The sequence below is a fragment of the Mustela putorius genome, unplaced genomic scaffold (assembly GCF_011764305.1).
Source record: "Mustela putorius furo isolate JIRA1106 unplaced genomic scaffold, ASM1176430v1.1 tig00000551_pilon_pilon_pilon, whole genome shotgun sequence".
In the NCBI taxonomy this organism is placed as follows: Eukaryota; Metazoa; Chordata; class Mammalia; order Carnivora; family Mustelidae; genus Mustela; species Mustela putorius.
This window is the reverse complement of record NW_025421412.1, coordinates 10518729-10541207: the sequence shown is the minus strand read 5'-3', so window position 1 is coordinate 10541207 and position 22479 is coordinate 10518729. Positions and strand designations below refer to the sequence as shown.

Genomic DNA, 22479 nt, shown 5'->3' with positions numbered 1-22479 from the left:
AAATTTATTATCTAGTAAGTTCCCCTTGGTCATGATTTCATAGTCTTCCCATAAGAATATTTTAAGATTCAGGATAGCAGGACATTTGGGGTTCCCAGGAGAAGTTCTGCAGATGTCCCTCTTCCCTTGTTTTTCCATGACTATAAAACAAGTCTCTTAGTTGATGCAACCCAGCGGTTACCCGCGCAGTAATTATGCCTCAGAAGATAAAGGCAGCCACCAACCTTGACAACCCAGCCACGGAAGCAATTAATGGCACCTCCAGAAGGCCAAGGGCTTGGTGATCTCAACCAGTGCAGTAATAGCAAGCGCGCAACACCCGAAATCACCTCGGGGGGCTTCGGAGGTGGCTCGGGTTCAGCCTCCTTGCGGTCTGCTGACTGTCAGCCCTTGCAGGGAAAGAGCCACACTGCGCCTCCCAGCAGGCCCTGCAGTCACAACCTCACGTGACTGAGCGCCCGCCTCCGGAAGGCGGAGCGAGCGATAATGCGCCATTTTGGAGGTCAGGTTCTAACTGGGCGCTGTCTGCCCTTTGATGTTGTCTTCCAGCTGGCTGGGGTGGACGCCATCGGGTCAGCTATGGAAACTACACTCCCAAGATAGTGGCACCTCTGCCAGCGTGGGTCCGCTGTGTGGACAACAGCCACCTCTGCCCACGGCCACTGGACGAATGATAAGTAACCTCTACTGTGTGAAGACACTGGATTTGGGGAGATGATGTAGCAGCTCCGCCTCTGCTGACAGCTTCAGGAGCACCAAAATAGCCTCTCCTGGGTGAGAGCTGCTTTTGCAACTGCTATCCCCAGACACGGACCGGACGCTAGATGAGCCTGGAGTCCCCTCTCGCCGCGGGCACTGTCATCTCGCGGAACTCCCTGTCCAGTCTGGATGAGGTGGTCACAGTACATATGGCCTATATAGTTAAAGATCCCTCCGTATGACTCTGGCCTTTTTAATATGAGGTTTTGTGGTGAAAAAGATGATAAATCTTCAGAAGCCAGTGGTAATTTGTAGCTTCCAGAGCAAGGATGACATCCCTACTCAGCCCTTTCCCATAAATGCTGGAAGCCATTAATTATCCAATACACAGGCCAGTGCTGGGTTAATCATGTCAGAGAATTCTGATTTCATCCACTCATGCGATACAGGATTTTAGTGGGTCACAGCGGACCACTTCTGCCTGGCTGTAAACCACTTTCTAGAAGGCAGAAGCTCCCTGTTGAGCAGCCGCTGTCTTACACCATTTGTTTTTCTCCCTAGGAGCTATAAGACAGTCACCAAGGGGCGAGGGAATCTTGTCATCCCTTCTGGTTGGCACTCTCCAACTTCCCATTTAAATGCATCATCAAAATGTCCACATTCTAATCACACTTTTGGAAATTGCTAAATTTTACCATATCTTTAGTTACATAAATTCAGCCTAATTCTTTAGTGCTTTTCAAATATTAATGGGAGTCACCTTGGGCCTTGTTAAATGGAGATTTTGACCCAGCAGGACTTGGGGGGGCGGTTGGAGATCCTAAATTTCTAATAAGTTCCCAGATGGTGTTGATGCCACTGGTCTTTGAGAGGCAAGGGTTTAGAGCAGTGGCTGGTTTTGCCACTGGGGGATGCCTGGCAATATCCAGAGACATTTTAAGTTGTCACAACCAAGGGAGTCCTACTGGCATTTAGGAGGTAGAGGCCAGGGATGTTGCCTAATACGCTGTGATGCACAGGAGAGCCCTCCCATGAGAAAGAATGATCCAGCCCAAAATGTCAATAATGTCAAGGTTGAAAAACATGGGCTTTGAACAAACTTCAAGTATCTTTGCAGAGTAATTATTTTTATGCCATTTTTAGCTATCTAACCTTAATCTTATAGATTAAGGTTACTGAGCCCAATAAAACCATGGATCTTTGCTTTGACTTACATCAAATCTCATATGACTTCATCTGCTTTCTTTTCCAAGCTATTCCTACATGGCCCATTCAAATCCCAGATCTTTGTTTTTCCATTTCTCCACGCTGATCATATCCTTAATTTCTAAATTTTCCTAATGTCCGGCATAAAATTAGTTAGAATAGTGAAAGAGGAAAGTGGATTGCAATGCCTCTCCCTCCCTGGGGCTTCAGTTCTGATCAGACATAGGAGGTGAACATCTGTACTCTTCAGGGACTCCTCCTTTCCTCTTTGACATTTCCAGTCCAAGCGGAGCACAACACACACTCGGGGCTTCTCTCTCCAGGACCAGAAGCATGGATGGGCTCAGCCCACTGGTGGATTTGGAACTGCTGAAATAGGAGAGCACTCCAGAAAACCGAAACTGTTCTTTCCTCTTTTTCTACGGCACCTTTCCATGAGAGCTAATTGCCCCCCCCTTTTTTAAAAAATTTATTTATCCCAGAGAGAGAGAGAGAGAGAGCGCAAGAGAGCAGGAGGAACAGAGGGAGAGAGAGAGAGAGAGCGCGCGTGCGCGCTCAGAGCCTGACATAAGGCTCACAGCCCTGGGAGCTTAACTGACTGTGCTACCCAGGTACCCCAGGAGTTAATCATTATCTTTTTTTTTCCCAATTCAATTAGCCAATATATAATACATCATTAATTTTAGATGTGCTGTTCAATAACTATCAGTTGTGTACAACACCCAGCGCCTGTCACATCACGTGCCCCCTTAACGCCCATCACCCAGTTGCCCCAACCCCCTACACACCTCCCTCCCACAACCCTCGGTTTGTTTCTCAGAGTCAAGAATCTCTCACACTTTGTCTTCCTCTTTGATTTCTTCCCATTTGGTTCTCCCTTCCTTCCCCATGATCCTCTGTACAACTTCTTATCTCCCACACAGGAGTTTCCCACTGGTTGCTAATGATCATCAACGGAGACAGCCCGTTTCCAGGCAGTATCAGATGTACCGAAACCATGAGTAACTGGCGGAAAGGTCTATGACGGGCCGGCAATGGGGTTGAGAAATAAGAGGCCAGGCCAGCCCAGGAAGTCTCCGCTGCAGGGGAAGAAAGGGCAGGCGTGACCGCATCTGGGGACTTACTAGCACGGTGATCCCTTGCTCTTTGCACAGCATGGCTACGGCTCCCAGAAGGATACTCAGCAGCACCCAGAATGTAGAATGTGTTCCCTCTTTGTTACCTGCTGATTCAGAGAAATGACAAACATAAGTCATGCAAGCTCAGCCTTCCTAGCACCAGAGCTACGACTCTAAGCATGCACTTGAAAATAGCCACAGTTGAAAGAGAGTTTGGTCTCCTGATAGCGCTTTTCCGTGGGCAAGTGTCCTACGTTCCGCATTTCTGTTTAGACAGTACCCTCTAAATGATCTACACACCTGGTCTCAAGGTGGACCCTAGCAGGCACCCACCGCCTTTGGGAAGCATTTCAGTAAAGCCCTGGGCACAAAGATATCTCATCGCAGGATCCCAACGGGGCAAGTTCCTTTGTCCTAACCTACCGGCACCTAACGGGCCACTCTGACAAGCTGTGTTAAGAAATCCCCCTCGAGGATAAGCACTGCATCTGGTCACAGGCTAACCTCAACAGTGACCGCTGCTCCCAGCACAGGGGTGATGGCAGTATCTGGGTGGCCCCAAGAAGCCCAATAGATGCCCACAGAGGAGTCCAGGGAAAGGCACAGGCCGGGCTGGGCTGCCAACCCGCATGCGGACTCAAGCCAAAACATCCCTACGAATGTCAGCTCTGTTGTATGAAGCCTGGGGTAAGACTAAGCTCGAGCCATCACTAAAAGTCCCTGAACTGCCTTCTGGAAAGGGAGGGTCTGGCTCCAAAGTGTTTGGTGGGAGATGTTTGCAATTTGGGGGCCAGAGCTGAACTGCTTGAAAGGAAAGGGAAGGTCACATGTGGTGCCCATCTCTGTTCTTCTTTTGTAAGGCTCTCACCTCCTTAAACATTTAAAAAAGACATAGGTCTGAAGTAGGGCAAAGTGAACCTGCTTGGAGAGCCAAACTGTTCACTTGCCTGGGCTGCCTCTGCATCTTGGGTCAGTTCTGATGAAAACTGAATTCCAAATTCCAGCTCTGCTGCTTACTAAGTGACCTTGAGGAAATTACTTACATTCACAATCTCAATAACCTCATCTATAAAATGCAAACAACATTACCTACCTACTGGTATATCTGAGATGGGAAAGTTATCTAGAACTACGTGGCCATTTGTGTTAAACATTACATAAATATTCTTGCCAATGTAAATCATATCTGGAAAGCATACAAGAACCAATCACAGTAGTTTCTGAACAGTTCTAAGAAGAAAATCTGGGGCAGCAGAGGGGAAAAGTCTTACTTTGCACTGTAAAGCCCTTTTGTAGTCGTTATATATATATTTTCAACTATGTGCATGTGTGGTAGCATCTCTAGCTTCTAGCCCTGATACTGGCAGCACTCCCAGTGCTAGTGGTGACAACCAAAAATGTCACAGCTTTGCAACATTCCTGGGAGGAGGGGAAATCGATTGTAGTGGGGACCACTGCCCTGAACCGCTGGTACTGATAGGCAGGTCTATGCACCTGCCCTTGGATCCTGGTCATCATGTGGGGCCTCAGGCCCCACCCACACCTGCGCCATCAGAAAGACGAGGGTGGGGCCCAGCATCTGGCCTTTTAACCAGGCTTCCAGGGGCTCCTGATGCCTGTGAAAGGTTGGAGAGCATCACCCTAGAGAGGAAGCTTGCTCCCAGCCACATCCCTGATGCCATGTGTGGCTCATGGGAGCAACTCAGACTTCTGCTCTTGGAATCCACAACACCTGACTGACTCTGGAAAGGCAATACGCGTTTGGTGAATGAAATTGCTGCCCGCGGTCCACCAGAAACAAATGCTAGAGCCACCACGTGGGAACAGGAGCAGTCCCTCTTACAGGCTGTGCAGACCAGCTCCCTTGCACAAGTGGTGGGAGTGTTGAAGTGCTGGGACCCTTTCCAAGATGCTTCCAGCTGGGGCCACGAGGTCTTGACTTTGAGACCTTCTAGGATGGGGATTAACTTTCTGCAAGCGCCTATTTCGATTGCAAACTGTGGGTCATTGGAATAGTCTTTGTTAGGGTGAGCCCACAACTGTCTCCCTCGACATCAGGTCTTGGCTCTGTTCTGCTCTATCGCCTTTCCAATTGTTCAGGAGGCACAATTGTTCAGAAGTTTCCAGTTGTTCATAAGTTGCCTGGAAGCCAACTTCTCATTACCCAACAACCATTCTAGATCAGCGTAGAGAGACTGATCAAGTCAGCTGAGGGTCACCTCACCTATAGAAATTAATGACATTCTACGATGTGAAACTGAACGACCACAGTTATGAGTCAGAAGAACAAACCCCATTAAATGAATGACTGTATCTGAGTGTTTACATTTTTATGGAACTTACTATTTTTGGGAGGGATTTGCTAATGATCATCAGCAGACAACATCAAAGCACATGTCATCCTAGACACCAAAGCATTTACATAAAATCAAGGTCAAAATAACCATAAAGCTAACCCTGGCTAGTTCCTTTTGAATGATGATTTTAGGAAAGGCCTCACAAGTTCCGGCAACACAGCCCCGGGGTCCCGCTGGCAGAATGGAGGTGATCACAGCTCACTACACACGACGCCTTCCGACATGACGGAGAAGGATGGCAGATGCCAACCTTAAGGCTTGTCCTCTCCAAGCCAATGAACACATGGTCCATTGAGCGTTTCTCCCATCGCACATCTCCTTGAGTCTACATCAAACCACACTCGGAATTTTCCCATATTAGCAGCTGGTAGGTAAATAGGCACCTTCAATTATAAATGAACTCATGTATTACTGGGAGGGGGGTCTCTTCCACAGATAACGGAGTAAATGACTCCCCAGCCCAGCTCCCATGCCCCTCAGGAAAGCCCCTCACAATAGGACCTGCTCCAGGCCAGTGTGGAGATGCCCCGTGGGCCCCCAGCCTCTGCCTGCTGCTTCCACATCCACTTTAGGAACCAAATGGACCTCACCCCCCACTGCCTGGATTAGGGTTTTCTAAGCTTTCTCATTCTCACAATCTGTGTTTGGAACTCTTCATGAAACACAACCGGACTTCCCAATATGAGGCTCCCTGTTTTTAACATTTAAAGACGGTCCATTGGGGGCACGTGGCTGGCTCAGTAGGAGCATGAAACTCTTGCTCTCAAGGTTGTGAGTTCAAGCTCCATGTTGGGTGTAGAGATTACTTAAAAAAAAAAAAAAATAAGAAAGAAGATCCCTTGACCATTTTACCTTCCTTCCTTGAAAAACTGAACTGGCTTGTATTTTACACGACTGTAACCTGGATGAATTCCTCCCCTCCTGCGACCATGGACCAGTGGCTTTGAATAGGAAAAAAAATTCCCAGTTCCTCCATTAAAACACCCAAAGGACAGCACTTGAAGCACTCCATTAACACAAGTTAAATTAGTATAGAGATGGGGAAGTAATGGGCTCCTGTTCCACTTGTCTGGAATTTAAAATGGTTTTCTCCTTAGATGGCTAAATCAGATTTCACCAAATACAGAAAAAAACTTCTATAGAAAAACAGATAACCTTCTTCTGAATCTCATTCCATCATTTCACCACGCTTCTCAAACCCCAAGTTTCTGCAGGGGACATGGACACCCCACACCACTTGAATCCTCTATGGTAATTCTTTTGGAAGAGTCCTACCCTGTAATTCCCTGTTACACTTTTGATTTGGTGCAGACAGGTCTGGTAAAAGACATGTGAGAGACAATGTTTCTTTGCTAAAGGAATTTCTTTAGTTATGGTGATGATTAAATATATGGCCACTTCTCAACAGTGGTAATTTCTGATCAAAGGCAAAATTTCAGTAGTGAGTTACAAACCCAGTGAGGGATTCATATTCGGAAAACCGAACTCGAGATTTCCACTGTCCAGAGAAGGCATCATAGCCGATGAGCACCTGAAACTTACCAGTCCCTAGCAAGATGTGTCACAAGTATAAGTCACACACCTGATTTGGAAGACTTGCTATGAAAAAAAAAAAGGACTATAAAATATTTCATAATTTTATATTGATTATTATATAGTGAAATTGTCATGTTTTTTATATATTTGGCTAAAAGTGTAGTTAAAATTCATCTAACGGGGGTCTTTTTATAATGTGGTTACTAGCCACTTGGAAATTACATGCATGGCTCATCCTGTATTTCTTACTGTCTGTCCCACGTGCTCAGAGACCCAGTTTACAGGTGAAAAATCTGCACGTGGCCTTGTTTGCATTCCAAGTCTGCCTTTGAAAACTCGGAGAACATGAAGTGAATCTGCCTCTTTAAATCTCTTTCTCCTGAAACTCTTACAGGATTGGCCATTTGACATTATCAGGAATCATAAAGCTAACCACGTACCAACACTTCAGTTTTTTCCAGAGTTCAAATAGGAAAGCTTAATTTAACTAATGTTTCTCCATGATTTCCTATAAATCGAAGTCTTTACAAATGTGTGGTAGGCACGTGCATGATACGCCAAGGCCAAGTACAAAAGCACTGACAGTGTTTCCAGTATGAGGGTGGTTGAGAAAGGGCGTATAAAGATTAAATACTCAACTGGGAAACTGGTTTTGAGCCCAGCCTAGTGGACTTCTGGTAACACGACCCATGTTAGCAAAGTTTTTACCCATGTAATTCCCAAGATTAAAAAAAATTTTTTTAAAGACTTTATTTATTTATTCATGAGAGAGAGAGAGAACGGAACACAGAAGGAGAAGCAGGCAGGCTGCCCACTGAGCAGGGAGCCCAATGCGGGACTTGATCCCAGGGCCTTGGAATCACGACCTGAGCCAAAGGCAGATGCTTAACCGACTGAGCCACCCACGTGCCCTAAAATTTTTTTGAGTCTTAATTTGTCAAGGTGACCAATGCTAATTGCTGTCAAGATACAGCACATCTAGATGAATTTGGACTCTGCATTTATGTGAGTATGCTCTTGTTTAGTAACTAATGCAAGCCATTCTTCCATTTCTAAGTTTGAGCATTTTAACAGGACAGATGAAACAGAGATGAGCCAATACAGCTCCAATACAGCTGGCACTCAACAAAGATTTGGGGAATCAACAGTTTCATTTCTATGTCTACCAGAAGTCTTATTATATTACCACACTTCTTTTGCAATTATGATATGTAATTTAATATCAAAAAGTTATAATGTACTCCCTGTGAGGAAGCACAGCCAGAAGTCACATCTCTTCATTTGACATTAATTTAATGTCTTTAAATCACCTCACAATGGAAAAATCTCCATCATGAGATGAAAAAAATCTATTTAAAAAATATTTTGAAAAAAATTACATAACCCTAATATAACACTGTATCTCAACTATATTGGAATTAAATTTTTTAAAAATTACATAAGGAATAATAAAAAGGCCAAGCAAAAACTGATCGTATTAATTTTAAATTTAGAGCTGTTAAAAACAGTAATAATAAATCCTGAGAGCCAGATGTCACTGCCAGTGCAGTTGCATTTATGAATATTTTTATTCAAAAAAATCGTCCCCGAGTAGGGAATTCTAACTAGTACATAACTAGATGCCAGCATCTCAGGATGTTGTGTGTACCCAGAGTTCTCTGTCTCATTTCCATCCAGTCCACTGACTTGTAATCACCAGTGACCCAGGGGAAGAAGAAAAGAACCATTCCTATGCCACGTGACATTTCTCAGCACGTAAGAAGACCACCTGCTCCAGGATAATTATGCAGCATTAGCAAACATCAACAGTTTATGATCCAGAACTTAGTAAACTGGCCTAGAAAATGTTTTCCTTGTTTCCGTATATGCTTGCCACAGCTAAGAGAATACAACCACTTAGATAAATGGAGACAAAGGCTAATGAAGTGCAGGGAGCCGAGGGGGAATAAAAAACCCACCCCAAAATGAAGAACAGAAACACACTTGTCACTGCTAACACCCACAAGTGCCAACAGATGTGATCAATTTAATGAAGCATGTGCCTTGGATTTGGCACTACTTTCTGGGGGGGAGATCCTCTTTCAGAAAAAGCACCACATTGTACGAGCTACCCTCTTCACCGCTCAATGCCTGGCATCTCCACTGCCTTGAACCTGGCACGCCGTGTTGTGTGTGGGAACCACGCCACCCTGACAGGTGGCCCTGACTCCTTCTGCCAGAGCGACACAATGAGCATCCCACTCCCATTCCAAAAGTCGGAGCCAACCAGGCAGTGCCTCCACCCGCTGAATGAAAGGAATCAGCCGCGGCCATTCTGAAGTACCAGCCCGTTTGTGGGGAAATCAAGCAACATAGGAACCAATGAAACATGAAGGCAGAGAATAGAAAATACACAGGAACGCCACCGTCAGAGTTCAGTTGGCAATGACCCCAAATCTAAAAGCAAGAGTCTTCTGCTACATGATTTACACAGTCACCTATTTTTTATTTATTTATTTATTTTTTAGAGCTGCATGATTCTAAGTCAAAAAAACAAAACGAAACAAACAAAAAAACCAAAGTCTTAAGTCAGAATGAAAATGAAAATGTGAGGACATGATACCCCAAGATTAAGAGTTATCTTACTTTAGCTGCCTGACCTACGTAGAGACAGCAATACAGCAGACAGAGTTTAAGGACTTGCAACAACCAATCTTTGGGATCTTGTCTTTCATAGTAGTTTAGAATTTAAAATAGTTGTTCTGGATATGTAACAGATTCATTCCTCTCTTAAAAAGGTTCTCTCCTGCCCAGCATAAATGAACTAATTAAATTTCTCTTGTTCATTTCAGCTTCCCGGAAACAAGTATTTTAAGTTATTTGTTTAAAAGAGAAATCGTGGGCACCTGGGTGGCTCAGTCGGTCAAGCATCTGCTTTTGGCTCAGATCATGATCCCTGGGTCCTGGGATCTGGGTCCTGGGATAGAGCCTTGCGTCAGGCTCCCTGCTCGGTGGGGAGCCTGCTTCTCCCTCTCTTTCCTGCTCATGCTCCCTGTTGCTCTGTCTCAATCTCTCAAATAAGTAAATAAATAAAATCTTGAAAAAAAAATGGTTTTGGCTAGTCTACCATGTTTACTGTGCAGAGAGATGATCTGTTTCCAGTCCAAAATACTAGGCTTTAAAAGAGATGTCAGTGTTGACAAGATGTCTCATCATAAGAATAACACTTTTTGTTTGGGGCATTCAGAAATGATGACCAGTGCACCATCAACTTTATCTGACTTTGTGTTCTTCTTTTTTGAGGAAAACATATGGTTTTCCGGGGTGCTTGGGTGGCTCAGTCAGTTAAGGGCCTGCCTTCTGCTCAGGTCATGACCCCACATCGGACTCCCTGCTCAACAAGGGAGCCTGCTTCTCCCTCTCCCTCCGCCACTGCACACATGCTCTCTCTCTCTCTCTCTGACTCTCAAGTGAATAAATAAAATCTTAAAAAATAAAAAAAAGGTATGGTTTCCCTTATAAGGACATTTACTTTTTTAAAAAAAGGATTCTGTTGCAAAAGATCTTGCATGAAGATATTCTAAGCACCATATCTCACACACACACACACACACACACACACAGCAGACAGAAATGTTACATGAGTAGCTTTTTTCCCCATTTTCTGAAAAGGCAGGGATTCTAGAGGTTAGCACAGAATTGCTTGTTAATAAACTAGCAGTTAAAATTGTCCTGAGCTTTATAATACAGACACTGAATCTATAAAGAAAACTAATGAGGTCATCAAAAAGAAATGTATCCCCTGAAAGAGCTTTATAACTAGTTAAAACCACAAATTTCAGAGTACTCAATGTTTTGTTCCCTTATAAAAATATTAAAAACCTTTCTTGAACTGTAAGTTTCTGTGTAGCTGATGCTAGACCTTTCTTTGAATTTATGTTCAGATCCAAAAAGAACAAAGACCAGGTCACTTTAAAGTTTAAACTTTAAGTTTAAACAATAAACAAACAAATAAAAATGTTTAAGTTAAACAATAAAGTTTACACCTTAAGTTTAAACAATAAATAGCATTATTATTTGTGTCTAATAAATACTAGACTGAACTTCTACCACAGAGGAGCTCTGGTTCTCAGTGGAACACTTACAAACATGTGGAGCAACTGGCACTAGGAACCATCATGGCCGTGACAATGTGTTTGGCACATGTTTACCACTCGGCTTTTTGTAAAATCCACACTGACTAGACAGGGGAAAACAAAAAATGAGTGACTATTTCTTAATATAGCTCAAAGTCCAAATGAAAAAATATATACCTGAATGTCCATTAGTATCAAGCTCTTTGCTCTGTTGGACTGAAGGAAATTTAACAGAGATGAAAGAAATTAGTAGCATAAACAAAACTACCATATGATCCAGTAATTCCAATTCTGGGTATTTATCCAATGGAAACACATTCTCTCTCTATAAAATACTATATGCTATATATATATGCTATAAAATATGCAGCATATATACTATTTAATATTGTGGCATATTACTATATACTATATATGTATATATACATGATATACTATATAACATGGCATATTACTATGTACCATGTAATACCATCATATAGCATATTACACTACAGTATATAATACCACAGTATAGTATTATACTATAAGATATAGAGTATAAATCACTGTACTATGAAATATATAGTACATACATATAAAATATATACTGTGTATACATATAGGTATATGTGCACAGTATAAACAGAATGGAATATTATTCAGATATAAAAAAGAAGGAAATCCTTCCATTTGCAACATGTTTGGACCCTGAGGGCATTGTGCTAAGTTAAGTAAGTCAGATAGAGAAAAACAAATACTGTGTGATCTCACTTAGACATAGAATAAAACCCAAACTCATAGATAGAATAGACCAGTGTTTGCCAGAGGAGGTTGAAGGTGCACAGCTAAAAGGTCAAAACTCCAAAAAGCCACAAGTCCTGGGGATGAAATGCACAGCATGGTACCCAGAGGTAACAACACTGTTGCATATTTGAGAGTTGCTAAGAGAGTTGATTTTAAAAGTTCTCATCACAAGAAATGTGTTAACTATATATGGTGATGGATGCCAACCACATTTATTGTGATCGTTTCACAATAAATGCAAACAATGAATCACTATTTTGTATACACAAAACCAGTAAAATGTGAGATGTCAATTATATCTCAATTAAAGAAAAGAAAAAAATGCACATTCCAAGAGAAACAGAAAAAAAAAATAACAGTATAAAGGCCACAGCCATCAATTCTGCATAAATGCGCTCTGACACGGAGGGAGTACTTACCGAGTGCCCGCTGTGAGGTGTGGACAGGAAGGAAAAAGTGAACAAGGAAGTATGGAAAACCAGAACATTCTGCTTCTTGAGCCTTGTGAATACTGACAGCTTTATTTTAATCAACATATACTAGACTGCAAGCTCTTTGAGGCCCAGACTGTTCTAGTTTTTATATCCCCAACTCAGGGGAAATAAAAGGAGCTTTACAAAGGACACCCTCAATGTTTGGTTAATTACTGGTGAAAGAATGAATGACCAAAACTGATGTTAGCTTGGAACAGAATCAGAAAAAGTGTTATCATGGATGCCCTACCAGAAATTCTTTTGCATCCAGGGCTCTGCCTGTTTCTTCTCTGTGATGTTATTATTAGCGTATGAAAATATGCTCCTCTTTAAAAAGACTCTTAGCCACCGTAGGCATGAAGTTGAACTTTAACATGATGTGTAAGGATTATTCCAGAGAGTTGTTCTCCACAAACAAAGAAGTACTTTCTATTCTATTATGTTTAATGAGCAGTATGGAAAATCTGAAATGCAGAAAAGTGGCCGAAACCATAGTGTCTCGGTCAACAGAGACTAGGAAAGGCTCTAGCAGACCTCATGGGCACCAGTCCTGCAGTGGGGGGTGTGGATAATGAAGCAAATGGGCATTTGGGAGGCAGGAGGGGAGGGGGGACTGGCAGAGCAAAGGGGACTGTCTGATGTGAGCAGAATATGGGGTGGGGTGGGGGTGAAGGGGGGTGCCATCCGGTCACCGTGTCCCGTTTTGCTCTGCCTGCTCCCCAGTCCAGCAGGTGGGCTCAGGGCGCAGAGCCACATGGGGAGAAGGGACTCACGAACTGCCGTCTGTTTCCGATGCGGGCTTCCCCCAAGCAAGCTAATAGCTCAGTGTAAGCTTCTTTTTCAAATCCATGTTGCTCTGTGCCTCCAGACCTGCAAGGAACTTCGGAGGCAGAATTCAATCCTGCCCTCCATACTCTGTGGTGTGAAAACAATACGTGGGAACTGAAAAGAGTAGTGCAAACCAACTCAGAATGATGGAGAGTGCTGACTGAGGGGTGGGTGTTTTCAACCACCTACTTTAAACTCACAAGGAATAAAAATGATCCTGCGCTGTAGCTCAAAGCCTACCTGGGCAGGTGATACAGAGGAGAGAGAGGACACAACAGACCAATAAGAACTCTCAGGGTTGAGACCCAAGGCTGGATGTGTGGAAGGGAGCAACCTCCTAGCTTTCCATTTTCCAATGACTAAGTAAGCTGACAGGCACTATAAAACACCATCCAGTCTGGAATCAGGACCACAGGCTTCATTTTCATCTATTCCTTCCCTTTCCTGAAGGGGGGGGGGGGTCAAGTGAAGAGGGAAACAGATCCTGGAAAGGTGTGTGTGTTCGGGGTGCTGTAGGCAAGAGGTCAGCATTTCTTTGAAGACCTCCTAATTGGTCCATTTGTCTTCTGTTCTAAGTAACTTCAACCTAATGAAAATCTATTCATATTCTTAAAAGGCTCTCCGCAGAAGCTATGTCTGCTTCTGCTAGCTGTGTGCAAACATTAAATATTTCCTGGGTTAACTTTCTTGAAAACATTTACACACATCACATTAAAGGCCCAACAATCTCCTTCCAGTTTTAAAGCAAACATATAAATGTCAAAAGAATGCTACCAGACCGAAGAAGAAAGGTCACCCTGCTACTACAGTTAACATAGTTCCATCAGGACGGGAATATACCGCACCAGTTTCTCAAGCATCAATGTATTCATTGAAAAGCCATCACATATTAGAGCACCTTCACCTTCGATATTAGCTCCCAAAGGCTTTATTTAAAAAATGTATCTTCTGTAAAGATGGCTCTTGGAAATAATTTTGTAATTTACAAATGAATTCAAAAGCATATCAAAATATGCTCAGTTGGTTAAGCATCTGCCTTCAGCTCAGGTCAAGATCCTGGGGTTCTGGGTTCGAGCCCCGCATGGGGCTCTCTGCTCAGTGGGGAGCCTGCTTCTTCCTCTCCCTGTATCCCTCCCCGTGAGTGCTTGTGCTCATGCTCTCTCTCTCAAACATACAGCTTAAAAAAAAAAAAAAAAGAAGGTCAATGCTAAAGGAACCAAGCAAAGACTATACAACGTCTTTAGCTTTACGCCATTCTGCAGGAGTACTCCCCATTAACAGAGGCTAATAAATGTATCCATTCATTGGACAGAAGAACTTTTAGTCTCCTGATATTTTTTCATTATTTCACCAAAGTAATCTTTAGAAGTAGTGAGAAGTTTTATTCTATCTCCTAAATTATATGTCCCACATGTTAAATCTATCAACATGGAGAATTTTCTTCAGAAAACACTTCTGATGTCTTTGACATGCATTCAGAACAAGGAATAGATTCTTTAAGGGAAGGATGTGTTAAAATTAATAAAATGATTCTTCATGAAACTTCAGAGTTGTCTTGGGGAAAGGCCAACGGATTTAATTTCTAATTTTCTTTCAGAAAAATAGAACTGATAAACTATTATCCTCTGTAATTGCAAATTCAGATCTGCCCATTGAAGAACATGAGGTAGCACCATCTGTAACAAGCAAAAGAGTGATTAGTAGGGGCGCCTGGCTGGCTCAGTGGGTTAATCACCTGCCTTCAGCTCAGGTCATGATCCCAGGGTCCTGGGATCGAGTCCCGCATCGGCGGGGCTGGGGGTTGTCCCTGCTTAGCGGGGAACCCGATTTTCTCTCTCCCCCTCCCTGCTGCTGTTTCTCTTTCTCTCTCAAATAAATAAAATTAAAAAAAAACCCAAAACAACAGTGAGTAGTAATGGACCCCCAACCCCTTCTCCTGCTCCCACTCAGATCCAGTCTCACGGAAGAGCCACTTGATGGTGCCGAATGTGCTCCGAGGCTAGGACAGGTGCACTCCTCCATCCCCCCTCCTCCCCCACCAGATCCCTGGGGCCATGTGTCCTCAGGAATTTTATGATCATGACAGGTAGGGAGGTCTCAACCCAGGAAGAGGTGGACACGCCCACTTGCTAAGTTTGCTTTCAGTCTCCAGGAAGAAAAGTCACCACCAAAATTCTCTGTCCTGGAAGCTGTTTTATTGAGCTGTCCCCAACCTCTCTGCTGTATCAGAAACACAGGGAGTCAGAAGGAAATTGATGGTTTCATCTCAGTATGAAAAAATAATGGTAACGAAAGGGGGTGCAGTGTGTGGCTGGGTGTAACAACTTCTGAGGGAGTCTGGTATCGTCTGGGGCCACTGGGGTCACCCTTGGTATGTGTCTTAGCAGAGCTGTTGGTTTGAGAGCACAGGTGCTCCAAGACAATCTGCCCCACGTCCAGTCTGTGCAGGATGGGAGGGAGGGGCCACCGTGAATGAAAAACCTCACAGGCCCTCCCCAGTCCACCCCCGGAAACTATGGACAGTTTCTAGATGGACGTTCAAGGTAGATAACTATAAATACCTAGAACATCCAAACAACACAGTCTGTGCTAGAAGAGTTTACAACCCTGCCTGAATCTTTTCGTAGGAAAAAACTAAGGATTAAAAGGAAGCCTATTGGGTACACCAATGTTCAAAGCAGCATTAGTCACAGTAGCCAAAAGTAGCCGCAACAATCCACAAGCCCACCGACAGATAAACAGAAAAATGAGATGCGGTAGTAGAATTATTCAGCCTTGACAGAAATTCTGACACACGCTACAGCATCGAGAACCTTGAGGCTGTTGCGCTCGGTGAAATAAACCAGACAGAAAAGGACAACTTCTGTGTGATTCCACTTACAGGAGGTACCTAGAACAGTCACATTCTGGACAGAAGGCAGACTGGTTGTCGCCAGGGGCTAGGGGAGGGGAGATGGGGAGTCACTGTTTCATGGGTACAGAGTTTCAGTTTTTCAAGATGAACAAGTTCTGGACGTGGACAGAGGTGACAGCTACAGAACGAGGGGAATGTATTTAGTGCGCTCAACTGGTACACTGAAAAACGGTTAAAATGGGCACTTTTATGTTCAGTATATTTTACCACAATAAAAGTAAGGGGGAAATGCCGCTATAGTGACTTTTATGTCGCCTAACTTAGCTTAAATAATTACTGACTTCTGGCAAGTCTGGCAACATGCTTCCTGCTTCCTCTTCAGATTCCTCGGAAGCAAATCCCTTCTCATCTGTAACTACTTCAGCCCGTGTCTCCAAGAGAAAAGGATTGTTTTAAAAATACACCTGTGATGACATTATCATGCCTAATCTTTTAACAACTTGTTAACAGAATTGAGTGTGTCTCCTGGTTTGTTTATTTATTTATTTGAGAGAGAGAGAGAGAGAGAGAGGGAGAGGGAGAGCGAGCGAGCGCGTGCGGGGGGAGGTGGAGGGAGGCGAGGGAGCGAGACTCCCCGAAGACTCCCCACATGAGGCTCCATCTCATGACCTTGAGATCGTGACCCGAGATGAAAGCAAGAGTCGGATGCCCACCCGACGAGCCACACAGGTGCCCCCCCTCCTGGTTATTGGTAACGATGGTTTTGAAAAGCTTTGCCTCATCGGACCAATGAGGACAGGGAAGGAGAACAGCACAAGGCGGTTGGCCTTGGCTTTGAAATGAGTTAGAATCCAGAGAGTTAGATTCCAGTGTGAACCCAGTTCTGCTATGAACAACTATGTGAGCCTCCCAAAGTTACTGCAACTGCGAGTCCTACATCGGGAAAATGGGAAAATAACTCCACCTACTTTAGAGATTGTTCCATAATTAAATGAGAAAAAATAGAGACACCTGCGTACCCGTGTGCCAGTAGATGGTCAAGAAGTGGCAGCTATTACATTAACAGCAAAGTCTTCTACGTTCCTAAGTAAAAACTGCTGGAAACCCCTAACAGTCAATCCAGAAAAAAGTTCTGGAACCCCTCAGCCGGTGACAACTACCCTGGGAATCACCTATCTCAGAGCCTGGCGAACCTTGCAAAGGACATGGCAGGAAGCGTCTCAGGCTTTGAAGCCAGCGGGCCCGAGTGGACGCTGCGAAACTCCGCCGTGGCAGGGCGCAGCGGCCCAGACAACGTGGCAAGAAACGGGTGTGCCTGTTTCTCAACACTTCATGGACAGACCCTGGGATCTGAACTTCATGTAAGTTTTTGTATGTCACAAAATGTTATTATCGTTTTTTATTTCCCAACCATTTAAAAATGTGGAAAATCAGAGAGCTGAGGACGAGTCAAGCGCAGGCCTGGGAAACAGTGGGATGTGCAGAATCCCCACGCCCGGTGGCCGCGGCCCGGCCCCGGCGGCTCCCACCCTGCCCACCCGCGCCTCTTTGCAGCTCCGCCAGTGGCTCCCGTTCTGGTGCCACAACTAGGGTATCCAGGATGCCAGCCCCGTGGTCCTCACCCCCGCCCTGCTCCCGGACTGCCTCCTGTGAATCCCTCGGCACACGGCACAGGAGGACCAGGAATGGTGACAGACAAGAAGATGGGGAAGAACATGAAGAAAGCTCACAAAAAGACACACAAGTGCCACGAGAGTGGCCCGTGTTCCCCCTCCTGCTCTTCCAGTGCAGACTCTGACCGAATCCAGAGCCTGGACCCTTCCCTCAAGGCTCTCCAGGTCGGGTCCCCCATCAGACGTCAGGGGTCCTCTCGTGCTGGGGAGAATGAGACCCTGTGTCCCTGCTCTGGCCAGTCTGAGCCTTCCGCTGGAGGCCGCTCAACCCTGCCTGGCTAGGGAAAGCGAGAAAAGAATGACCATGGGCTAGCGAAGACAGTCTTCCCACCCCTGGGATAGAACTTTTAGCGGACGAGTTTGGTAGGAGAACCATTTCCTGAGGATGATGAAACCTTTGAGCTAAATGCTGAAGATGAATTTAAGATCTATAAAATGTGATTTTTTTCCTTACTTTCTTTTGTAATACTCAGGGTTGCGAGGTATTGTGGAAATTGAATTATGGGAGAAAAAGAAACTGCCCCGTTTTTATAACGGTAAAAAAACATGTAAAAATCATTATTAAAATTTGCTGCAGTGATCATTAAATTAAGTAGTAATGGCTCAATGCGTATTTGGAAAAAACAACTCATTCTTAGCTTGCAGGCCACATGCGAAGGGGTAGCGGGTTGGACTTGGCCTCTGGGTCCCTCTGTTTACTAACCCTGAGATTTCCGCTTCATCGACCCCAGCACAGAATTCGGAATGAGCAGTCTGCTCTTCAGCATCAATTAGAGATTATTTATGGAAAAAACCAAAGTACATATATTAGTATACGACAATCCTATGAAAGGCCTGGCAGCCTAGAGCACACCTGAGCTTTGAGAAACTCTAGAAAAGCCTCAAGCAGGCCAAGGTCCACGCACTCCTGTTTAAAAGGCTCCACTCCAACATTCCAGAAGAAGTCACCCCACTTGCCTCTCCCCCAAACGGAAATCACTGACTGCGAGGTACGAGTAGAGCTCTGTAGTCCACACGCTTCTGATTCCTCAGATAACAGAAACTGAATGTAGAACTTCTGCAGGAGCTCACAGGCATGACAGGTATGTACGCTGAATTCCTCGCATCCAGTGTCTACAATAAAGCGACTGGAAGGTCTGACGAGTTGGGGCTGACTGGAATCCATGCACCGAGCAGAGTCCCACGGGGATTCTGCTGCATCTCCGTCAACGCACTTGCTGGGCCGCTCCGGGCCATTCCTCCACACCCCACGCCCCGACACACACACTCAATGAGCCGTTGCAACTCCAGCAACAAGGACTTTCTTTGTACGGATTAATACCACGCCAATGACAAAACCAAGAATTTCATAATCCACGTCCATACCCATCGCTATTCGTTCATTTTAGACTTTTTTCTATTTCCCTCACGGAGAGGTTTTAATAAAGAATAGTAAACAAAAGTGTTTCTCCCCCTGCAATTTTGCTGCAAATATAATGACAAAAATTGATCACAGCTGCTTTATGAAACCTTAAAAACTCCTGGTCTCACCACCCTGGAAGGCTCCCGTGTGAATGCTAATGTATGAACTTTGTATTATCAAAAACGCAACAGAGTAAACATGTATCTGAAGAGAAACCTTTTGGCCAACATTCTCTTAAAATGATAAAATTATATACATAGATAATTTCCCATCTCAAAATTAAGAAGGTAAACATCATGCTTACTTTCTCTAAACGCTTTACAGTAGCCCAGGAAAGATAACAGAAAGAACAGGGCTCCCAGGAGATCTGCACGGCCGACAACACCAGCAACCTTGAAAGAAAGAGAAGAAAAAAAGATTTACATGAAAAAAAAATTTTTTTAAATCCTAAACTTAGGAAACATAACAGATTTCTTAGAAACGAAAGGCAAAAACCATACTAGATTCTGCCATCTATTAAAATAACTGCGCAACAGTCCTGTGGTCTTATCTTCCAATTGGTTTTTCTTTTTCCTCTTTGGACTGAGACTTGGGTTAGCTGCTTCCGAGACAGTGGGATGGACAGGACTGCACTGCTGCCTGTTCTGGGAGCAGGAGCCCTACCACAGCACCCTGCACCCTAGAGCCCAGACACTGGTGCTGATGTCCCCCAAGTGGATTTCAACAGAAAATGCTAGAAGCTTGAAGGGTAGAATACTGAGCAAAGAAAATTTGACCAGAAACATGCAGGAAAGGTGGGAAAGAAATGTGAAAAGTTACCAGGCAAAGAGAAAAAGGTACAGGTTCAACCATGCAGAGCCACCCCTGTCACTGTTGCTCCTTTCAAGACCAAAACCGATTTGTGGGGGGCTTAACCTGGAAAGCAGAACGCTTCACACATGACTGAGAAGGAAGATGAAGATAGAATAAAGTGTCTCCCATTTCTTTCTGCCACGTCTGCCCTTTCCTTTTTTACCTTAGTGATAACTTTTTTACCTTAATTCTTCTTTACCTTAGTGATAGCTTCTTTACCTTAGTGATGACAAAGCAATGTAAAATCTGTGTCTCACGTCACATCTGGTAACTGTTCTCCAAACATCTCCTGGCAGAGAAAGACTGAGAATCCCATTCAGGAGTGTGGGTCTGGCTTACGTGGCACACTTTGCTAACCAGCACTTGGATGTGACACGTGCCACGTCCTGTGTTCCTGGGATTCTGTAGGTATTACTCCAATGGCTGGTAAGTTTATCTTTTTTTTTTTTTTTAAGATTTTTTATTTATTTAACAGAGAGAGAAAGAGATCACAAGTAGGCAGAGAGGCAGGCAGAGGTGGGGTGGGAAGTTGGGCTCCCTGCTGAGCAGAGAGCCCGATGCGGGGATCGATCCCAGGACCCCGAGATCATGACCTGAGTGAAAGCAGAGGCTTAACCCTCTGAGCCACCCAGGTGCCCCAAGTTGATCTTTTCTTAAAGGACATGAAATGTGGGACAGAATAAAGACTAAGCTATAATGGAGGTAACAGAATAATACAGTTCACATGAAAATTTCTATATTTATATTCGATTCCCAACTGTTGTGGACAAGCAGTGGCTAAAGAGAATGCCTTTGAGCGATGATTTCCCGCTACCCTGGCTAGCTGTAAAACGCTGGAGGTGATTATCCATTCTGATCGCTCATTTCTGACAGCAGCGCATATGACCATGCAAGGTGTCCCATGACCGTTAAGATTGAAGGAGCTGATGAATCCAGCCTGTGAATGCCACCCACAAGGAAAAAACCTCCGAAGAAGGAAGCTAGGGACAGACAAAGGTTCCACAGATCCGAACTAAGCATGCCAATATGCCGGAGGGGTAAACATACCATGACTCCGTGAGTGCAGTGAACACGTGATGAGAGTCCCTGAACACTGTGGCCCACGGCTCACTCAGTCAGGCACTCGAGAAAACGGGACTGCAGGTAAAGTGAGCAGCACCTGGCACTCAGGAGGGGCCCCTGGCACGCAGCAGGCATGGGCTCACTGTGAGTTCCCTGCGGGAATCCTGACCGCGCTTCCTTGAGCACTGGGAGCAGAAAGGAACAGCACAGGAGCTCAGGGCCAGACGCGGGTATGGGCTCCAGAGCACTGTGGTGAGTGACATAGGGAACCGCTGGTCCCCTGGGCTCCCCCGCTAGGACATCTTACATCTGAGCCTAGCTACAGAGCCTGAGGATGACCTTGAATCTCAAACCCTCGCAGAGCACAGAGTAATCCGAACCCAGGCAGAGAAGCTCATCCAAAGGGGTCCCTCAAGCCAGGGGCTCAGGAGAAGCAGGGGTGGGGTGGTGAGGGGTCAGAGAACAAGGTTTACTGAAATGAGTGAGGGGAGGGAAGTGTTTGGGTAAATATTAGGGATGGGGCCCAAACCACCAGCCTAAACCACCTGTTACCTAGGCAGCTAGAATATATTTAAAGACTGGCACTAAAATGAATGTCAAACACGATAAACTTATTTTTTTTTAAAGATTTATATTTATTTATTTTAGAGGGAGAGAGAGCATGCATGTGTGTGCATGTGTGGTGTGTGGCAGGGGTGTGGATCAAAGGGGGAGGGAGAGAGAATCTCAAGCAGACTCCACACTGAGCGCAGAGCCCGATGTGGGGCTCGATCACAGGGACCCTGAGATCACAACCGGAGCCGAAACCAAGAGTCAGACACTCAGCTGAGTCACCCAGGCACCGCCAGAATAAGCTTATTTCTAAACAAATGTTCTTTGGCTAATTGGTGAAAATACTTCCAAGTCCTTATGCAATGTATGCGACATTATCGGACATAAAGAGAAACAAATTTTTAGATGTATGGCAAATGTTTTAAAGCAAAAAGAGTTTTTAGCCCTTACAAAGAATTTTCGACATCATGATTAAAAAGTGACTTCCCAGAAAAAAAAAAACATAAAACATTTTTAAGGGCTGTCCACGGAAGTACTGAGTCCACTTGTTTGGGGAATGGGCAAGACTACACAGAGACTTTATTTTCTTTTCTGATATTTGCATAGTATGTATTTCTAGGCAGAGGTCTTTACAGTAGCCTTTGTAGGCTATTTTTTTTTTTTTTTTTTTTTTTTTTACAAATGAAAGGGAGCAGACTCTGCCATCCTCAGATATGCCACTTTGCATATTGATTATTTTGAATTAAAGGTACTTGAGAAAACAGTCAGTTTCTCAGAAGGATGATCTGACCATCCTTTGTCCCCCCAAAGCAGGAAACAAATCTCTCCCACGACAAGCACCCTCCCTCCATCAGAAGGGTAGAAGGTAGCCTCATCCCCAGAAGCAGGGAGTTTAAGGGCCTGAGAAAGCCACATAAACAACCCTTGTTACTTCACTAATTCACTACCCCAAGCCCAAACCCTTGT

The 22479-nt window shown here is 44.5% G+C and overlaps 1 protein-coding gene across 5 annotated transcripts in view; it reads right to left on the bottom strand.

Annotated features, from left to right (window-relative positions):
- Positions 1-22479, bottom strand: part of TMTC4 (transmembrane O-mannosyltransferase targeting cadherins 4) — a 63829-nt gene that overhangs the window by 25921 nt on the left and 15429 nt on the right. For 4 of the 5 annotated variants that reach the window (XM_045081353.1, XM_045081350.1, XM_045081354.1 and 1 more), the window contains exons 5-6: positions 19352-19439; positions 3030-3130 (exon numbers count right to left, since the gene is read on the bottom strand). In XM_045081353.1, coding sequence (XP_044937288.1) covers positions 3030-3130; positions 19352-19439 — 189 coding nt within the window. The remainder of the gene's footprint in view (positions 1-3029; positions 3131-19351; positions 19440-22479) is intronic. The other variant, XM_045081352.1, reaches the window with a different exon arrangement.